Source organism: Cicer arietinum, chromosome 5 (assembly GCF_000331145.2).
Source record: "Cicer arietinum cultivar CDC Frontier isolate Library 1 chromosome 5, Cicar.CDCFrontier_v2.0, whole genome shotgun sequence".
Taxonomy (NCBI): Eukaryota; Viridiplantae; Streptophyta; class Magnoliopsida; order Fabales; family Fabaceae; genus Cicer; species Cicer arietinum.
The window spans coordinates 55,570,937-55,589,718 of NC_021164.2; the positions used below are offsets into that span (position 1 = coordinate 55,570,937).

Sequence of the window (18,782 nt, forward strand, 5' to 3'; positions counted from 1 at the left end):
AAAGAACCACAAATGCCTTTTATCCAGTGAATACTAATTATGTCCCTTCATTCAGTGAGCTTTCACTTCCACTGTAACTAACATGCTCTCTCACTCACTCTTATTATACTCTCCTTCCACTCTCACTCATGACTTCCAAAACGCGTCGTTTAACCACCTGTCACCGTCACCCTTCTAAACCCATCACCGGTTTCTGCGCATCCTGTCTCACCGAACGTCTCGCCGGCATCGAATCCTCTTCATCCCAACCGGAGCTCCGCCGTACCAAATCTTGTTCCGGCAGTGCCGTCGCTGACCAACCGTCCTCCGCCGCCGTTGAGCCCCGCCGAAGGTCCTGCGAGATCCTCGCTGCTCCGGAGCAGCAGCGTAACACGCTTTCGGACCTTTTCAACATCGACGATGATACGAAGACGAGGAAGAAGAAACAGACTCCAAATCGAAATCTCGAAATCGATCCGAGAAACTCCGGTTTTGAAGCTAGGGATTTCGACGGCGGTGACACTATTATTAGGGTTCTCGTTGAAGATGAAGAAGAAGAGACGAAGACGATGAAAGAGTTTATAGATCTCGAATTGCGTAGCAGAAAAAACGAAGAGAGAGATTCCAGAGGGAGTTTCTGGGACGCGGCTTCAGTTTTCAGCAAGAGATTGAGGAAATGGAAACGGAAACAGAAGTTGAAGAGAAACCGCACTGCATGCGACGGTTCTGTCACCGGCAATGGCGTTGGTTTGACGCGGATGGAAGATGAAAAGCAAAGGTCGAGAAATTTGAGAGAGACGCAATCTGAGGTTGGAGAATATGGTTTATCATTAGGTAGAAGATCATGCGACACTGATCCTAGGTTATCTGTGGATGATTCGAGGTTTTCATTTGATGCGCCTCGAGCTTCTTGGGATGGTTATTTGATTGGGAAATCGTGTTCAAAGTTTTCACCAATGGTTGCTATTAATGGTGATAGGGTTTTGGTTGAGGAAGATGAAGAAGAGGATGAAGAAGAAGAGGTGATGAATTTGGAATGTTGTGGTGGTAATGGTGGAGAGCATTATCCTGGTGGTTCAGCTGACACCAAGCATTACTATTCCGATCGGAGAGGAAGGAGTTTTGGTCGGTCAAACTCTCGTAGGAAATCTTCCGTGATTGGTGATGTTGATGAATTGAGAGTGATATCTAATGCCAAGGTTTCTCCGGCCACAACCGAGTTATTCTATGGTGCAAAGGTCCTAATCACTGAAAAAGATTTGATAGATGCTAATTTGAAATCGATGAATAATGTTAATGTTCAATCTGATTGTACAATAGGGTCTGCTTCTAAGGAAGCTTGTGATGTTGAAATCAGAAGCGATCAAAAGGGACTGAACAAGTTTCACAAATGGGGCAAGTTGTGGAATAAGTTGGGATTAGTACACAGGAAAAAAGAAGATAAATTGAGAGAGGAGGAATGTGTTGCCGGTGATGTTGTTAATAAGCCGATTGCAGAGTCTTGGCAGAAGCTGAGGAGGGTTGTTAATGGACAAGGGAGTGAATCAGTTAGCCAGAAGCTTATTCGTAGCTATAGTGTTAGTTGTAGAAATCATCATAGTAGAATGGCTGGTTTAGTCAATGGCCTTGGAGGTTCTGAAACCAAAGGCAATGTTTTGAATGGAAGACAGGAGTTTACGCTTCAAAGGAATCGGAGTGTTAGGTATTCGTCGAGTAATGTTGACACTGGCCTGTTGAGATTCTATTTGACACCGTTGAAGAGCTATAGGCGAAGCAGGTCTGGAAAGAGTAGCTCAAAGGATTTGAATCCAACAGCCAGAAGTTTTTTGTAAAGATGTAACTTTGGAATGAATATCTGGTTGAAAAGTAATATATAGTGTTGTTGTTTCTTTTCCATGAGATAAAGTTTATCACATTGTTAGATTTTGGTTGCAGTTGTTCACATTATGTTGTTAGCAGAATAGAACATTGATACCACCATATTATTGGCATAATAAATTTCTGATTGCAACATTTATAGGAGTAACATGATACACAACTCTAGATTTTACTAGATTTTAATGCAGAAGACCTTTTAATTTGGGTAAAATGCAGGTTAGGTTTTCAATGTTTGTTCAGGTAGCATGTAATATGCTTTACCTTCCAATTTCTGCCTCAGTTTGCTGTTGTTATAGATATATGAATTATAGCTTCTTCTCAATTTCTTTTTCAGTATGTAACTTTCCTCTGTATTTTATTTTGAAGTACTGCAGATAAATGATATAGATGCTTTTATTCAGTGAAATTACTAAAAAGAATGTTATGAGTTGGCCTTGATTTCCTGATTTAGCAGTGAGGTACGGTCATATGAGTTTTAGGGCAGCTATTTGATTGGTAATTTGGTATTACCAAAAGACAATATAATACAGGATTATTTTAAGTTAATGTTAAGAATTGTTAACTGCAGTTGCATAAATCAAAGTTAGGATATTGTATTGTTTTTTTCCCATCCTATCAAAGTTTGTATGCTATTGCTTACTAGTTACTACTTCATTCACGTGGTTGGCTTGAAACTGAGGATGGCAGACTGAGAATCTAGTTTTTCTGCATTAGAATGTTAAAGATATATAGTTGGTGCTTAGCCTCTATTGAAATATTATATCTATTTTTGGTGCTCAGCTTCTGCAGTTCTAACATATGCTTCTCATTGAATTTATATATGCTGCTTGGGTTTTTTGGATGGACATGGAAATGGGGTTGTTTTACGTTTCCTGATACTGTTAAAAGTGACTATATTTGGGATTTAGTCATGTACTAGTACTCTATATCGTCAGTGAAAGTGTCACTGCCACTTTTGGATATATGTTTCATTGTTCACTGATTTTGTAGATTCTGTTTTTGAATTTTTCATCATTTAAAGATCTTATTATAACAAGTTTTGATGATCAGATATCGTCACCTATTTGATTCAAAAAAATAAAACTATCATTACCAGCTTCAAATCTTGACCATGATGATGACATGTTTCTAGCAGTTAACGTTGAACAGTTGAAACTGGACTGTTCCTAAAGTGTTGCACTTGCACTTTTTACTAGTCCTCCAACCATGTTGTCCCTCTAGCATAATGATGCAGAAAAACAAGTGTCAGCACACCCGTTGACTTTAATTTAAACATTGTAATTGCACAAATATTCATCGTTCAGTACGCAGTGAAAATAAATTGAATTGGATTCACACCGGTGGACTTTTTCTCAGGAATGCTTCTTCTTTGTTGACTTTCATGTCTTTCTTTACTGGGACATGCTATAAATAGCTCGATCTTGCAAACGGTGGAGTACTTGATTGGTAATCAATACCTTTTGAGATGCTTTTTAAAATTGAAATGAAACTCATCAAGTAAATTAAATTCCCCTCATGGCAAAATACTCAACTCTCTTAACGGGAAGTGGAACGTTTTAAAAATTGAACGGAAATCCAATCGGCAATTCTTCCAAATTATGGTTCAACTGTTTAAAATCGCTTGAATTGAGATGTAACTGTGGTCAAACCAGTCAAATAAAAATACTATAGACAATGCTGATTTATGGTTCTAAATTTTTAAAAGGCTGTGTTATTATCACTGTATTTATGATGACTATACTTGATCCAAAGTGAAAGGTATCAATTCTCTATTTCTAGTTACTTTTTTATGGTAATTAAAAGGACTTATTTTCCTCATAGTATTTCACATTTGTTACAACTAAGTCTTCATAAACAAATCAAAATTAATGCTAATATGCATTTAAGCTTAATAGGCAATCCTTCTTCTTTTTTTTTGGTGAGACAAATGGCATAGTAACAGTTAATGACAAATTTGTTCCATTCCACTCATATTGCTTGAATTATGCAAAAATGAAAATAAGAAAGCAATAAGAAGCTTAATATACAGCAAGGGAAGTTACACAGGCAAACACATGAACATTCACACCAACAAAGAAAAGTAGAGTCGAGATTCTATTCATTTTCATTCAATGTTAATCAACATACAAACACAGAAAAATGCTGCTTCATTATTTATCATATAGCATGCATAGTTTTTCTAAAGTATATAACCATAGCCACCAAATCAGTTTCATGAATCATAGTCATGACACTAAAATTCACTATGCAATCACTCGACATCAATGCCCTTCTCTTGAAGCTCAGCAACGACCTCATTCTTCATCTTCAACCATATCTTCTGAGCTTCCTGATCAGCCTTCTTTCTCTTCATCTCCTCCTGGCATCCGCATGCATCATTATCACTCTCAACCATCCCTCTCAGGGTGTTTCCAATCATCTTTCCTTTGGCTATGAACTCTTTCACTGACTCTACATCACTAGGGTACAAATGGGCTTCTTCAAGCTTCTCCTTTATCTGTGGTGACTTCTTCCTCCACCACTCCAATGGTGAAGCTTCATTGTAAAACCACAAAGCCCCAAGTATGGTGTAGGTGCAAAGTAAAGCCTTCCCAACTTGTTTGAAAAAGTAGTAGTCTTCACTTTCAAACCCAATTTTATTCATGTATTTTTTTGCATGCATTGAACTCAGCATATGAAAACCTGCAATATAACATAGGTGCATAAAGAAAAGGCATTAAAGAAAATTTAAGGTTTTTTGTCTGAGACATTTTATCAAACAGTTGGTGAGCAAGAGTTGGGTTGTGTTGAAAACAGTTGGAGAGATGCACATAGAAAGGTACCTGTTTTGGGGTCCTTAAAACGCCTGGGAAACATTGCGAAAGTGTAGGCTTGATGAGTGTGTTAGTTTGGCGAGGGAACGATTCTTTTAAAAATTTATAAATGATTTTGTCAAAAAAAAAAAAAAAAAGGGACAAAGTATTGTTTATGTTAAGTTGCCGAAAACTTGGATACAGCAGATAAAGCATTATGTAGACAAAGGAAATGGAAATAGAGATTTCTCTTTCCACTTCTACTCATTCTCAAAACCCCCCAAAATTCACTTATTTTTGTTGATTTTACCTGTCAACCAATTAGGATGAGAATTGACTAATTTGAATAAGCAAATACTAATATAATATTTTTTTTGAAATTTTTACTCCTATTTGAATATGCAAATATTAATATAATATTTTTTTGAAATTTTTTACACTTTCTAATAGGTTTGGATGTATAAGAAAATCTTTAAATTAATATTTTACGTTTTTAGATTGGTCAATTCAACATGTAAAAATATACTTAAAAATTACAAGCCTTTGAATTCTATCCAAACAAATCACATATGGATTAGTTAATCCGAAGAGAGTTAAAATTGACTAAAAAATAATAGATTTTGAGAGACTTTTTGGAATATATGAGCGTGGGAGGATTAATTCCCAATAAAAATTACCTTATTTTTGGGCCAATAAGTAAAAGTTGTTGGCGCATATGTTGAATGAGTAATAAACTAAATTAAATAAGACCTAACAATTAATTAACAATGAGACTATATTAGTTAGCAACAATTGCTATCGTGGAATAGAGTGTTTCATGTGATCGATGCTTGAAAACTCTTCATAAACTTCTAGACTATTGATGTTGTCGTTTTTAAGTAGAAGTTTATGATTCTTCGTGTCTTTATGACTGAAACACTGACTCAACAAGTGTTATTTCCATCAAAATTGGATTATTATAGAAAATCGTGAGAATACATAGTACTGTGAACTTCTACTTTCAAAGAGTAACACTCGTTGTTGTTTGAGTTTTATAATATTTTCAATCATCAGCCGATTGCAAACTATGAGACATTTCCTAACAATAGATGTCTCCTTATTTATTACTCATTCTCATATTAAATCTTTTATTTACAATATTTATTTGTCTCATTATTTTAATTTAATAGAATGTGTTTAATACATCTTTGTTAAGAATTTCTCAATTTTTCACTCTCTCCATTTCTTTAGATACTAAAGTTTTATGTGTATAAATGCACCTGCTTTGGAAATTGTGACGTTTATTTTATATAATTGAACTTTTATACACACAAAATATTAATAATTGAGCTATTTATTTTTTTGTTTTCTGGCAAATGAAGATGACTCATACTCTTTAGACAGATCACTTCACCTCTTCTAATTAATGTTACATCTTTTAGTAATATGTTCCCTTATATCACTTAGGAGTAAGGATTCAATTATGATTGAAAAATGGAAAGATCAATTATTAATGTTTTTAATGTATAAAAGTTCAATTATGCAAGATAAATATCACAATTTTTAAAATATGTGTATTTATTCACCCAAAATAAAACTTTAGGAATAGAAGAAATGGAGATAGTGAAAAATAGAGAGGATTCTAACTCATCACTTAGATAACTAAAAACTATATTAATGAATATTTTAATTTATTTTGACAAATGAAGATGATCTTTATCTCTTGCAAAAGATAGACAACAAAAAAATTAAAAATAATGTCAAATTTTTGTTTTGAAAAAGTTGTGACTATGAAGAATTTAGTACTTAATTAAGTGGTTCTTTGTGTCTCGTATATATTTTGTTGGAAATTTGCCTAGTGTATGACAACAGTAGTATGCACCTACAATGTCAAAATATATTGATATAAATAATAAAAGATAAAGATTAATTAATTTCAATCAAAATGGAGATTGATCAGTTTTGTTGAAATGGAAGAATTTTAAAAACATTGTTTTTTCAACAATAACCTTGTAAAGTGAACAATTATTATTATTTTTTTTAAAAGGGCTGCGTAAAACTTTCTTGTTTTAACATAGAAGAATACTAGTAGTATTCCTAAAAAATCTTGGAAGTATTTCAAATCTAGAATAAATCGTTAAGTTAGTCTCTAAATTAACATTCTTTCATTAATTTAATTATTTTTTTTATTAATTTAATTTTCAAATTATTAAAATTAATTAAATAGCTCTTAAATTGTTTCTCCATCGATCAAGTTACTCCATCTGATGATTGCATATGTTAAATGATTGTTAGTTATCTTTAAACTATAAAAATATTTTAAAATAGTTCGTATCCTATTATATAAAACAACAATTTAATTCTTCAAAATTCAATTTTTTTTTGTTAAACACATTATCTCATCTCCATCAAGTATTAGCCATAAATTCAATCAAATTACAACAAATAATAAATTAACAAAATAAATGAAAGCAAGACAATCATACCGTCAATATACTCAAAGGAGCTAAGGTGAGTGAAAAACATTTAAATTAAATTAATTAAATATGTTAGATTAAATTAAAATAGAGTTAATTTGGATGAAAGATTAATTTTACTTATGATTGACATTTTGAAACTCAAAATTGATAATAACAATTAACAATAACATATTGTTTTAAAAGTTGTTCAACAATTTCAGAATCAGTTCCTTTCGCTCCAATTTATCCTCATTAGTTCTATAAAGGAAATTAAAAAAGTAATGAAAGAACTAATGAATATATTGATTTGAAGCAGATGATGATAGTTACGAGAACTCTTGATAATTTTTTATTGGTGTGTTCAGCGTTGATTCATTTAGTCATTATTTTCAACTCAATATGTTACCATTTCGTTCAATTAAATTGAATCTCAAGAGACAAAATTAGTGTTTTTTATAAGGTCATTTTGTATATACAATTAACGGAGAAACTAACTTAACGATAGAAGAATAGTTCAGAGACTTTTTAATTAGGGATGGTTTATTGAATAAGTACATTCCAACCCGTGTTATAGTTAACAGGAAAAGTGCTCATTCGTTGCCGTTTCGGAAAACCCATGTAACCAGCCCGTAGTAGAAAACAAAATGCGTGCAGCATGAGTCCCACATCGGTTATACTTCAAAGTACTTTGCTTTCATCCTAGTATAACAGTGGTGAGATCAACAATTCTCCTCACCATCTGAAACATCATGGTGTCTCATACAATGAGATGCATTCAGATAAGTTTGTGTTTTAATATTATTTTCTTATTTTGAGTACAAACCAAATGATGAATATGGGTTTACATTTTCTCACGACGGTCGTCTGAGTTCACTATGATGTATTAATCCGATTTTTCTGATGGTTACACCTTCAAATTTTGGTTGTTGAGTAAGAAAAAGTTTCTTGAGTGCATTGCTGAACAAAAGAAATGGAGATGTATAGATAGGAAGCCAAAAGAAAACCTGCATTATTTTTTTTATAATATACCAACAAATTATTTGTTGGTAGTCTGAAAAAAATGATCTGCAGAAAATAATGTCTATTTGAAATTTCTCTACCTAGTATTCTGTATATTTGGACAGTTCCATGTTACCAACCTGACACTGAAAAAAAAAATAAGTTACCAACCATTTTTTACATATTTCTACTGTATAAAATTTTCAAGCTCAAGGCACTGAAATTTCGATGTTCCTTATTTGGCATTTCTCTGACCCGGATTGAATGAAAGGAATATAGAAAAAGCATATTTAGTTTCTAATTTTTGCTAACATTTTCTGGATCAGTTGTTACCAGTATCATTATTATTGAAAAATCTCTCATTCTGTCTTGCATTTTTCATTGCTGCATGTATATCTCATCTTGTGTCGTCATCTATATGGGTTTGTCTCTATTTCTGCTCAATCATTTTTCCAACTGAGGTCAATCATTTTTCCAACTGCGCCACGATATAGGTTAGAGAAAAGAAAAAAGTGTAAATTGATCTTTAAACTAGTCAAAGACATATACTAGTATTCCTCCTAATAAGCTTATGAATTTAAGAATAGTATATACTAATCAAAGACACATTCTATTCGATGTTTCAACCATAATTAAAATATAGTAATTCATAAATTAGTTACAATTTAGTACATTCTACTAATGCACGTGTTCACAAAACCAAACGTTACACAATGATTTCTCAAATAATTGACATAGACATTACTGTCATAGAAGACCTATAAAGGAACCTTACTTTGTTCTATTTAAACTTCCATTATACAACTCAACACATTCTTCAGCGAAGAGTTCCCACTGTTTTCTTGTAAGTATACAACCTAGCCACCAAAATAAACACTATCAAATTGAGCACACTTAACACTGCCAATAGCCAGAAGAAATAATCAATGTGACCATAGTTTAGATTATCAGGTATCCATCCAGGACTTCCATTTCTTGTACTGATATTTGTCACAATAGTAACAAGCAGAGAGCTCAAGTATTGTCCGAGTGCAACCGTGAGTAGCGAAAGAGCAGAACACAAGCTTCTCATTGCATCAGGTGCTTGTTGATAGAAGAACTCCAATTGACCGATGAATGTGAACACTTCGGCACAACCTATAAGAAAATACTGAGGAACCTGCCAAAATATTGTCATTGGTATTTCCTCGAGGTTATAGTAGTTGTGTCGTCTCACAGCTCTAAGTCTTATGATCTCCAAAATTGCTGCAACTACCATTGAAAATATTGATATGAAGAGTCCGATTCCCATTCTTTGGAGCTGAGTTAGGCCTTTTTTGTGGCCGGTGAATTTCCTCGCGAATGGAACGATGATCCGGTCATATACCGGGACCCAAAATATGACGCTGAGGGTGTCGAAGATGGAGAGTGATGCTGGAGGGATTTTGAAGCTGGAGTTGCCAACATGAGTATTCATGGTTTGTCCTTGCAACACAAACAAGGTGCTCATTTGACCATAGACAGTAGCAAATATGATGCCTGTGGCCCATACAGGAAGGAGTCTTATAATGGATTTCAGTTCTTCCACTTGTGTTACAGTGCATAGTCTCCATGAGTTTGTTGAGTCCTTCCGATTATCTGATTGTCCTAGCACTGCTGCTTTGTCAAAAAATCTGTTGTACAATAAGAAGGTAAATACAATTTAGATAAGACTCAATTAGACTATTGTTCTTTTTTATGACTTTATACACAAGCTAGTGTCTAATTGGTTTAAACTAACTTGAAAGAAGCTCTTCGGTTCTCTGTGGTTGGAAAAACACCGCATTCACGTAGTCACGTGATAAAAAACACGAAGTTAAAACGTGGACCATCCAATAAGATTGGACGGTCTAGATCTACAATAGTGTGATTGTGTGTGTGACTGCAGGCAATCCATTTCCTAATAATACGTGTGAACAATTGAAAAACTAGAGATCATGAGATTGTCATATATTGATATGATAGCATGTAAAATGCTGTGAATGTGGACATCAAAATTGATTTTAAGTGTGTTTGGTTCTGCAGCGACACAAACTGATTTTAGTTAAAAGTAAGTTGAAGATAAAATGATTTATGTTTGAATATATTCATGTAAAAGTGAGTTGAATAATAAATTTGAGGCTAAAAATCAATTCTAAATGCATAAGCTCCAAATTCTATCTTTAAGTTAGAATCAATTCTGGAGGCAGAATCAATTCAACTCAAGAACAATCAAACATGCCAAAATCAATTCTACATCTCTAGAAATGAAAAACACAAATTGTTGTTCTAGGTTGCTTTACCTCAACTCATTTGTGTGATCAAGCTTGCGGCTTCCCTTAATAGCAGATTCTGTATCAGCAATCTCATACAAAAGAGACTTATCAGCAGGTGCTTCAATACGATATTTTCTTATGGATGCAACTATCACCTGACATATACGAGTGAGAGGGCTTCCACCAGGCTTCTGATTCCTATACAGTTTTGTTCCTGAAAAGAAACTTGCCACAGCAATTGCCATAGCAACTGCTGGAATGCCAAATCCCCATCCCCAACCAACATTATCTTGAATCCATACTAATAGAGAAGATGCGATAAGAGCACCGATGTTGATAGAGAAATAGAACCAGTTGAAGAAAGAACTCTTGTGTTCTTTCTCGTTCTCGTCTGCATCGTCGAACTGATCTGCTCCATAGGATGAAACACAAGGCTTGATTCCACCAGTGCCCAGAGCTATAAGGTAAAGAGCAAGGAAGCATACTATACTTTGTAGATCAGTAGCATGGCAATTTTCTTTTCCTTGACATGTTGGTTTTATGCCAGAAACTGATGCAGATAATGTCAATAGTGTCATTCCCTGATCATAAACAAAAATGATTTTTAGATGTTAAGTTAGAACATAGGATTTGATCCAAAAAAGAAGGAAAAAAAAAATAGGAACAGATTGCACCCGCAATCTACGTAATACTGATACCTCATATTGAAGGTTTGTCAACTGTCTAACACATGTCAGACACGAACATGACACCTAGTTACATTCAATTTTTCTATTTTTCAAATTATTTTCAGTGTTGACGTGTTAATATCGTATCTGGTGTCAATGTTTCATAGCTCATGATTGATTGATTGAATTATTGAGAAAAATTCAAGTCCCTCATTGACTAAAGATAGTGCGCGATAAGAGATTATAAAACTCAAGCGCTCCTTACCTTATAAGTTGATTAAATGGGGCTGAGTTAAGCCTAAAACCTAACATAACTTCAGAACATAAATTTTGGAACTTTATTTGTGGGGTTGTGAAGATTATCTTTCTTTTTTCCAATTTGAAAGAAAAATCAAGAACTGATGTTTTATGTTTTATACAACAAAGAAAATGTTAATCAAGTATATAATGAAGAGACTATACTCACAACAACATAGATTATTGAAAAGCTTGCAATGGTCCAGTATCTTCCAAGGTATGAATCAGCCACAAATGCTCCAATTAATGGTGTGATGTAGCATGTTCCACTCCAATTAGACACATTCTTGGAAGCAGTAGCACTATGCTGATGCAGCCTCTCCTTAAAATAAAGCACCAAATTTGTGCTCATCCCATAATAAGCCAGTCTCTCACAACATTCATTTCCTGTATAAATTTTGTACACAGATTAAGAAATCAATTGATGCTTTTTTTTGTTTACAAAATGTCCTCATATTTATCATTAATTGTTATACAAGTTCTCATTTTTCAATGTAAAGACTATAAATACTGTCATGCAAACAATCTAGTAAAAATACATAATCTTAGTTATATCAAAGGTATAATTAAAAAGAAAAGGTAAAATATACTCTATGTGTCCAACAATGATCCACATATTTGACAATTTTACATAAATTAAAAAAAAAAAATTATAAATAAAAAACAAAAATAATACTTTTATTAAACTACCTTATCATCTATTAGTGTACTCACTGTTATCATTAATGCATAGTATTATATAGTTTTTAAAATGAAATATAAGTAAAAAAAAAAAATCTAAAACATTGATGTATCTAGTCTTTATTTTTAACCCGATACATCGACTTTTCATATACCACTTTTGTTTGTATTTCTCCTAGAGGGTATTTAGATTTGATAAATCAATTTTTCATATACTGATTATGAAATGTAGTGAGTACATTAGATTTCTAAAACACTAGTAATTTTTTGAAAAAAAATAAAAATATTAAAATCACCAAAGTTTTGTATAAACTATAGTTAATTAATTGAATTAGTAGAAACACCAGAATTACCTAAGATAAAGGGGCAGGCTCTCCATGTTCCAGTTATGTTTTTATTAGCTGGATTTCCACGATAATCCACTGTTCCATCTTTTGTGTATACATCATCTTCTTCCATTGTAATTCAAAACTAGTACAGATGTCCACTTATTCACTTGCAACTGCAACCAAACAAAACAACAAACAAAATTAACAAACGTTAACAACAAGAAACAGGTAATAAATGTCAAAAAGAAAAGAAAAAAATGTCAAAATTGAACTCAATTGAATGCAAGGAAAAAAAAAACATCTTTTGAACAAATACATGAATCCATAGAGAGAGAGTTAAGAATTTGTTTGCAAACCAAACAAGTGTTAGAATAAAAACACACAGTAAATGGAATCAAAGAAGAATCTCTTACCTTAAAGTTAGGAACTAAAGGAAGCATATAATAATGAATAATAATGATTGTACAAATTTGTGAAGTGTGAGGGAAGGTGGGTTTGCTTTATAGCACTGGACTTGTATAAGTTTGAGACTGTTGACTTGTCTCACATGTGAAATCAAAATAAAATTCTGAATTTTGGATTTTGCATCTGTCTATGGTCAAGTAGATACACATCAAACAGCACATAAATATAGAAAATTAGACACACTCCTATACCTTAAATTCTACTACAATTTAGGTAAGCTAATCTTTTGAGTTATGAATGTTGATTTATCTTATTGTATTTCTTAGATTTAATTACTATCTAAATATTTAAATTATTTAGAGGTTTTTAAAATAAAGCCCTAAGCTAAAAAAGTTTGTAACTGGATCATTGAATTTGTTAGTAATTTATTTATAATTAGGCGTTTGAACTAAAAATGTTTAATTGAGTCTCTAAACTTTTTAATAGTTTATAATTATGTACCTAAATATTAGGATTTAATTCAAATTTTTTTAAAAACTCTTATAAATTATTTTTAATTTCAGATATATAATTACAAAATTTTTGGAATCTAATTAGAAAATTTTAATAAGTTCAGACTTCCAATTATGATATTCTTTTTTTTTCTTCATATATAGAGCTATTTAAAAAATCTCATAATTGGAGTATCTACATTAATTAATCCTGTTTCTTAAGCAAAATTGATAGTACTATAATAGATAAAAAAAAATTAATAAAATTAAAACAGAAACATGTTTTCAATTTGACAACGTTAGTGTGAGGAAGACGTGTACATTTAATTAATGGGAACATAGAGGTGTTAAAAGTCAGAGAATTGGAACACAACACAACCTTCATCCGCGACTATCTTTTTGAATTTGTTCCAGTTTGATTAAATGGGAGTGTTTCATCTTTCTCAAAATTAAAATTTAGGATCGAAACAAATTTGGAATGTTAATATTTCCCAGTACCTAAATTATTATTATTGTTATTTTTAAATTTTATATATATGTATTTATTTAATAATTTAATATTTTTTAAATATTCAAATTATAACTTTTAAAATATAAATGTTATATTTTTTATTTTTATTATTGTATAGTAGTCATTATTTTATTTTATTAATTATAATAAATATAAATTTTAAATTTATTATTTTATATGTATAAATGAATGTAGATGCAGCTAAAAAATTTAAACTTTATTAAAAACAGAATTGAGACTTAACTTTTACATCAATAAAAAATAGAAATGAATATAAATTTTTCTCGTAATTGAATGCAAATATACCTGATGCCATGCCATATTCTCACTCATTTGTAAAAAATTATGCACATTTTTTAAAGAAATGCGGGCTATGTGGAAAAAAAAAAACAAAAAAGACTTTCTAGTTTGTACTTTCTTGGATAAGCGTTCACATTATTCTCACAAACTAGTTTAATATGTTTTTCATACACACAAGAAAACTAAAGAATATTTGAATCTATAAATTATTTAGTCATTAAGTCGATCCATAATTGATGTGTATAAAAAATATAAGTTGCGAACCATCAACCTCTTAAATTTCTGTTACTGTGCGCAAATATACTTTATTTTAAAATAATTATATTTAAATCAAGAGATAAGTTACTTTTACTTTGTCATAAACAAAAGTTATTTTTAATTTGATATACATGGTACTAAGACGAGGTTTTTTTATTAGATTATCCCTATTTTTTTTTTTTAATACCAATCTACCCTACTTTGAAATTAATATACCAATCTGCCCTACTTTTTTGCCCCAGATGCAAGTCGCATTCTGGGGCTGCGACCTCTTGAAAGGCAAAAATTTCAACTGCAATACATGGTCGCATCCTGGGGATGCGACCTCCCACTTGGGAAGTTTTTTTTTTTTTGTTGTTGAATTTTTGGTGGATAAAATAGGAGGTCGCATCCCCAGGATGCGACCATGTGTTGCAGTTGAAATTTTTGCCTTTCAAGAGGTCGCAGCCCCAGGATGCGACTTGCATCTGGGGCAAAAAAGTAGGGCAGAGGTCGCAGCCCCAGGATGCGACTTGCATCTAGGGCAAAAAAGTAGGGCAAATTGGTATATTAATTTCAAAGTGGGGTAGATTGATATTAAAAAAAAAAAAAAAAGATAATCTAATAACAAACCCCTAAGACGATCCTTGGATTAGGAGATTTTGTTTTTTTTACAGATGGGAATTGTTGGCCAAGAGCGACTAATGCGTATATAAATATATTATTTGAGTCCTTAATCATTGAACCAAGAGGAGTTTTAATTACTAACTTGATAGTTAATTAATTATTAACATTTATAAATATTGGTCGTTTGAAAAAACAAAAAGAGTTATAATGATAATAGGTTTTCATTAACAAAAATACAATATGATTAATATGAAATATGAGTAGATAATTACAACGTATATAAAAACTAGATTAAATAAATTTTTACTTTATGTAAAATTTTACTATTTTTAGTATTCATAAAAACATTCATCAACTTATAATTTTCAAAGAAAATTATTTTTATTTTCTGTTTCTAATTTTAAACCAACTATTGCATTTTCTTTAAATTTTTTAATGATTTTTTATACTAATACTTTTTACATATTCAACAACTTCTAGACAAATTTTTTCTAACAAGTAATTAAATATAAATTTTTAAATTTTTTGTAATATTTTTAATTATTTATTTATTTTGCAGTAAAAGTATTATTGACAAGACAATAATTAATATTGCATTGAATTTAAAAATATAATAATACATATTTTTCTATAAATGCCACAACTAAAAAGAAATATGGATTTAATTTGTATATATTGTAAATGATTTTTTATACTATTAGTCAATCTCAATAATTAAATAATTAAAAAACTTTAATTTAATTTTTTATAATACACCAAAATCACAATTATAGATAATAGAGATGTGTTGACAATAGTACATAGTAATTAAACTATAATAAACATATTAGTAAATGAATAATAAAAATATAATTCGACGATCTTTGTCATGTCAGCATCTCCGTTGCGTTTGGCTTTCACCGATATAAGAAGGAACGTGGATATAAAATAATGATGGTGTGGACGAACAATAATGTGAACACATGTACATACATCAACTGCAAGTGACAACTAATGATAACAATTATTCGTGAAAAAAAAAATTAATGATAATTATTAGTTTTTGACTAAAAAAGACTATAATACTTAATCATAACTGCCTATAAAACTAATGATTATATTTAAAGCCATTACGCTATCATAAACCTTTGTTTGATATAGTTCCGAACCTTAAAGAGTGAAAGTAGGTCAAGTTGATTAATATGGACTTAAAACCTAACTTGTATCATATTCAAGAAAATCTATCTTGACTTTGTTTAAGGCCAAAACTTTTATTTATAAGTTTGTTTATCTAAATTGATCAGATTATAAACCATAAAAGAATCTTTGAAATTTATTAAACTAATTTATTTAAATAGATTACAAATAAATTATTATTAGAAAGACAGATATTAATATGGTCGTCTGTTTGCTTTTTTATTATTTGTCGTAAAATATTAAATAACTATTGTAGAATATGTATTAATCACATGGAAGTCTTTATAAATATAAATTAATTAATTAATCATATGGAAAAGGCATAGAAAGTGAATGTGAAAGGATAAAAAAATATTAAATTGAGAAGGTTAAATTTGTGTAGATAAAAGTCTAATTAAATTGAAAATTATTTGGTAGTTAATTTTGAAGTTGCTTTATATAATTGTATATATTTTGGAAGAGATACCAAAATTGATAGCTTATAATAACTTAAGTTGTTATCAAAATTTAATTAACAAAAATTAAGAGGTGAACAAGCTGTTATGTAACTTCCACTTGGAAAAGGACATGAATTTTGAGAATTTGCATCCATTTGATGGATAAATCTTTAAGGACAATCATCTAAGATATTTTAGATTTAGGTATTTATTTATTTATTTATTTATTTATTATTGTTTTGCAGATTTGAATAAGAGTTGTTAATAGAAAATACCACAAATTCTATGATACAAAATTTTCTTTTGAATATAACAATTAAAAAAGAACGAAAGGAGGAATTTATGTTTTCCATTACTATTAATGAATAATAATTTTGTAAAATAATTTATAATTTTTGTTTTTTATATAACGTTAACTACATTTTTTTTAATTTATATATTTTATATGAAGTTATCAAAATGACGTATGATTTAGAACAGAGTATTTTTTATTTATTTTTCAATAAGTTTAAATTTTAAGTTAGTTATGTGTCATCGATACTGTTTTTTTTTTTTACAATTGTTATGGATATTGATATATAACTTGATATTCAACTTTTTTAATGGTATTGAAAAATTTACCATTACGATAACATATTTTTTTTACACTTAATGCACATATTTTTTTCTTTCTAAAAAAATCATATTAATTCATTTAATTTAATAGAAATTACACTGACGAAGAATAAAATAATACAAACTCTCAAATTAATAGCATAAAATATGATAAAATTGATGTGTCCATATGTTTATGGATCTGAAGTTGTAATATTGACGACACTAAAATCATTAATTTAATTTACATTGATTCGAAACTTATTTATCAATCCGAATCAAATGAACATTGCAACAAAACAAAAATTTAAAATAAAGTTGAATTAAGACGACGAACAAAATAATATTTCAATAAAACGAAGAAACTATAAAAAGTACAAAATAAAAACTATATATATATATATATATATATATATATATATTATTTAGGTCAAAGAGAGATAAAAAAATTGACGTTGGTTATGAAGAAAATATTAGCCTTAAATCACTAATACTGTCGATTTTAAAAAAAGTAAACATTAACAAAAATTCATTATTGTCCTAAATAACTTTAACATTGGATCACTAATGAGGGACACGAAAGTAATTGTCATGTTTTAGATTTTAAATTGTATTTTATTTTTAGATATAATTATTTATGCGGTCTCTTACCTTAATTTTAAATAATACTTCAGTCTTTCATCTTTTTTTTTTTTTTTTTTTTTTTTTTTTTTTTTTTTTTTTTTTTTTTTTTTTTTTTTTTATTTTTTTTTTTTTTTTTTTTTTTTTTTTTTTTTTTTTTTTTTTTTTTTTATTCTTTTTTTTTTTTTTACAAAAATTCATCAAAATTCTTAAACTAAAACTCATAAAATTAATTATCATATTCAATATAATCCAAATTTCATCAAATTTATAACTCAAATCTTCAATAAACTCATATTTTTATTCTTTATATTTTCGGATTTTTGTAATAAAATTAAATAAATGACCAAATTGAGAAAACAAAATAAAAATAAAAATAAAGTGTTATATGAAATTAAGTTAAGAGACCACATGAGCAATTGCATGTGTCTTATTTCTACAATACTTACGTAACTACTATTTATATTTTGTTTAAAGCAATAATTGTCATTTATATAACTAAATATCCTCTAATTGACTAAAAACTAAACTCCTCTAATTCAAAAAGAATATATTTTATTTCAAAAGAAAGTATTTTATTTCAAAAAATATTCTATTGTATGAAATGACTAGAAATATCAACAAATATTTTTTTTGGAACACGAGAGTAATTTTCATGTTTTAGATTTTAAATTGCACTTTACTGATACAATAGTGGTGTAACTGTTATTTATATATTTTTTTAAAATAATAATTGTCATTTATATAACTAACTATCATTTAATGTGAGATAGATATTTATTATTGATGCTTATAAAACAAATATAAATATAAAAAATCAAGAGACAAATATTTATCATTGATATATAACATTAAAAAACAACGAGAAAAATATTTTTCAGAGATATACATAAGAATAGAAAAATAAATATTTATTATTAATAAATATAAAAATACATAGTAAATATTTATCATTAATATTTAAAATAATATATTTTTAAATATAAACGAGATATTTTTAACTTTCTTATTTTTATGTTCAAATTTTGTGACCAAAACTATGTGCCCAT

At 29.6% G+C, this 18,782-nt stretch overlaps 3 protein-coding genes and 1 non-coding gene across 5 annotated transcripts; 2 read left to right on the forward strand and 2 right to left on the reverse strand.

The window, feature by feature from the left end:
• Window positions 1–10: 10 nt before the first annotated feature.
• Window positions 11–1,992, forward strand: LOC101512736 (protein OCTOPUS-like). The gene has a single exon (XM_004500168.4). It carries the CDS (start codon window positions 129–131, stop codon window positions 1,809–1,811), a length of 1,683 nt encoding a protein of 560 aa, XP_004500225.1. The 5' UTR covers window positions 11–128; the 3' UTR covers window positions 1,812–1,992.
• Window positions 1,993–3,932: 1,940 nt separating this feature from the next.
• LOC101513062 (uncharacterized) lies at window positions 3,933–4,966 on the reverse strand. The gene is made up of 2 exons (XM_004500169.4): window positions 4,680–4,966; window positions 3,933–4,539 (listed from the first exon to the last, which is right to left on the reverse strand). The coding sequence occupies exons 1-2, from the start codon at window positions 4,711–4,713 to the stop codon at window positions 4,109–4,111; spliced, it is 465 nt and encodes a 154-aa protein (XP_004500226.1). The 5' UTR covers window positions 4,714–4,966; the 3' UTR covers window positions 3,933–4,108.
• A 2,940-nt stretch (window positions 4,967–7,906) lies between these two features.
• LOC113786807 (small nucleolar RNA Z161/Z228) lies at window positions 7,907–7,993 on the forward strand. The gene has a single exon (XR_003473121.1). It is a non-coding gene; the product is annotated as a small nucleolar RNA Z161/Z228 (small nucleolar RNA).
• Window positions 7,994–8,677: 684 nt separating this feature from the next.
• On the reverse strand, window positions 8,678–12,944 carry LOC101513390 (protein NRT1/ PTR FAMILY 8.2-like). 2 transcript variants are annotated; one of them, XM_004500170.4, is made up of 5 exons: window positions 12,748–12,944; window positions 12,359–12,507; window positions 11,494–11,711; window positions 10,387–10,940; window positions 8,678–9,738 (listed from the first exon to the last, which is right to left on the reverse strand). In XM_004500170.4, exons 2-5 carry the CDS (start codon window positions 12,462–12,464, stop codon window positions 8,904–8,906), a joined length of 1,713 nt encoding a protein of 570 aa, XP_004500227.1. In that variant the 5' UTR covers window positions 12,465–12,507; window positions 12,748–12,944; the 3' UTR covers window positions 8,678–8,903. The 2 variants fall into 2 exon arrangements, with proteins under 2 accessions (XP_004500227.1, XP_027190672.1); XM_027334871.2 differs by lacking the exon at window positions 12,748–12,944 and adding an exon at window positions 12,651–12,674.
• Between the last annotated feature and the right edge of the window lie 5,838 nt (window positions 12,945–18,782).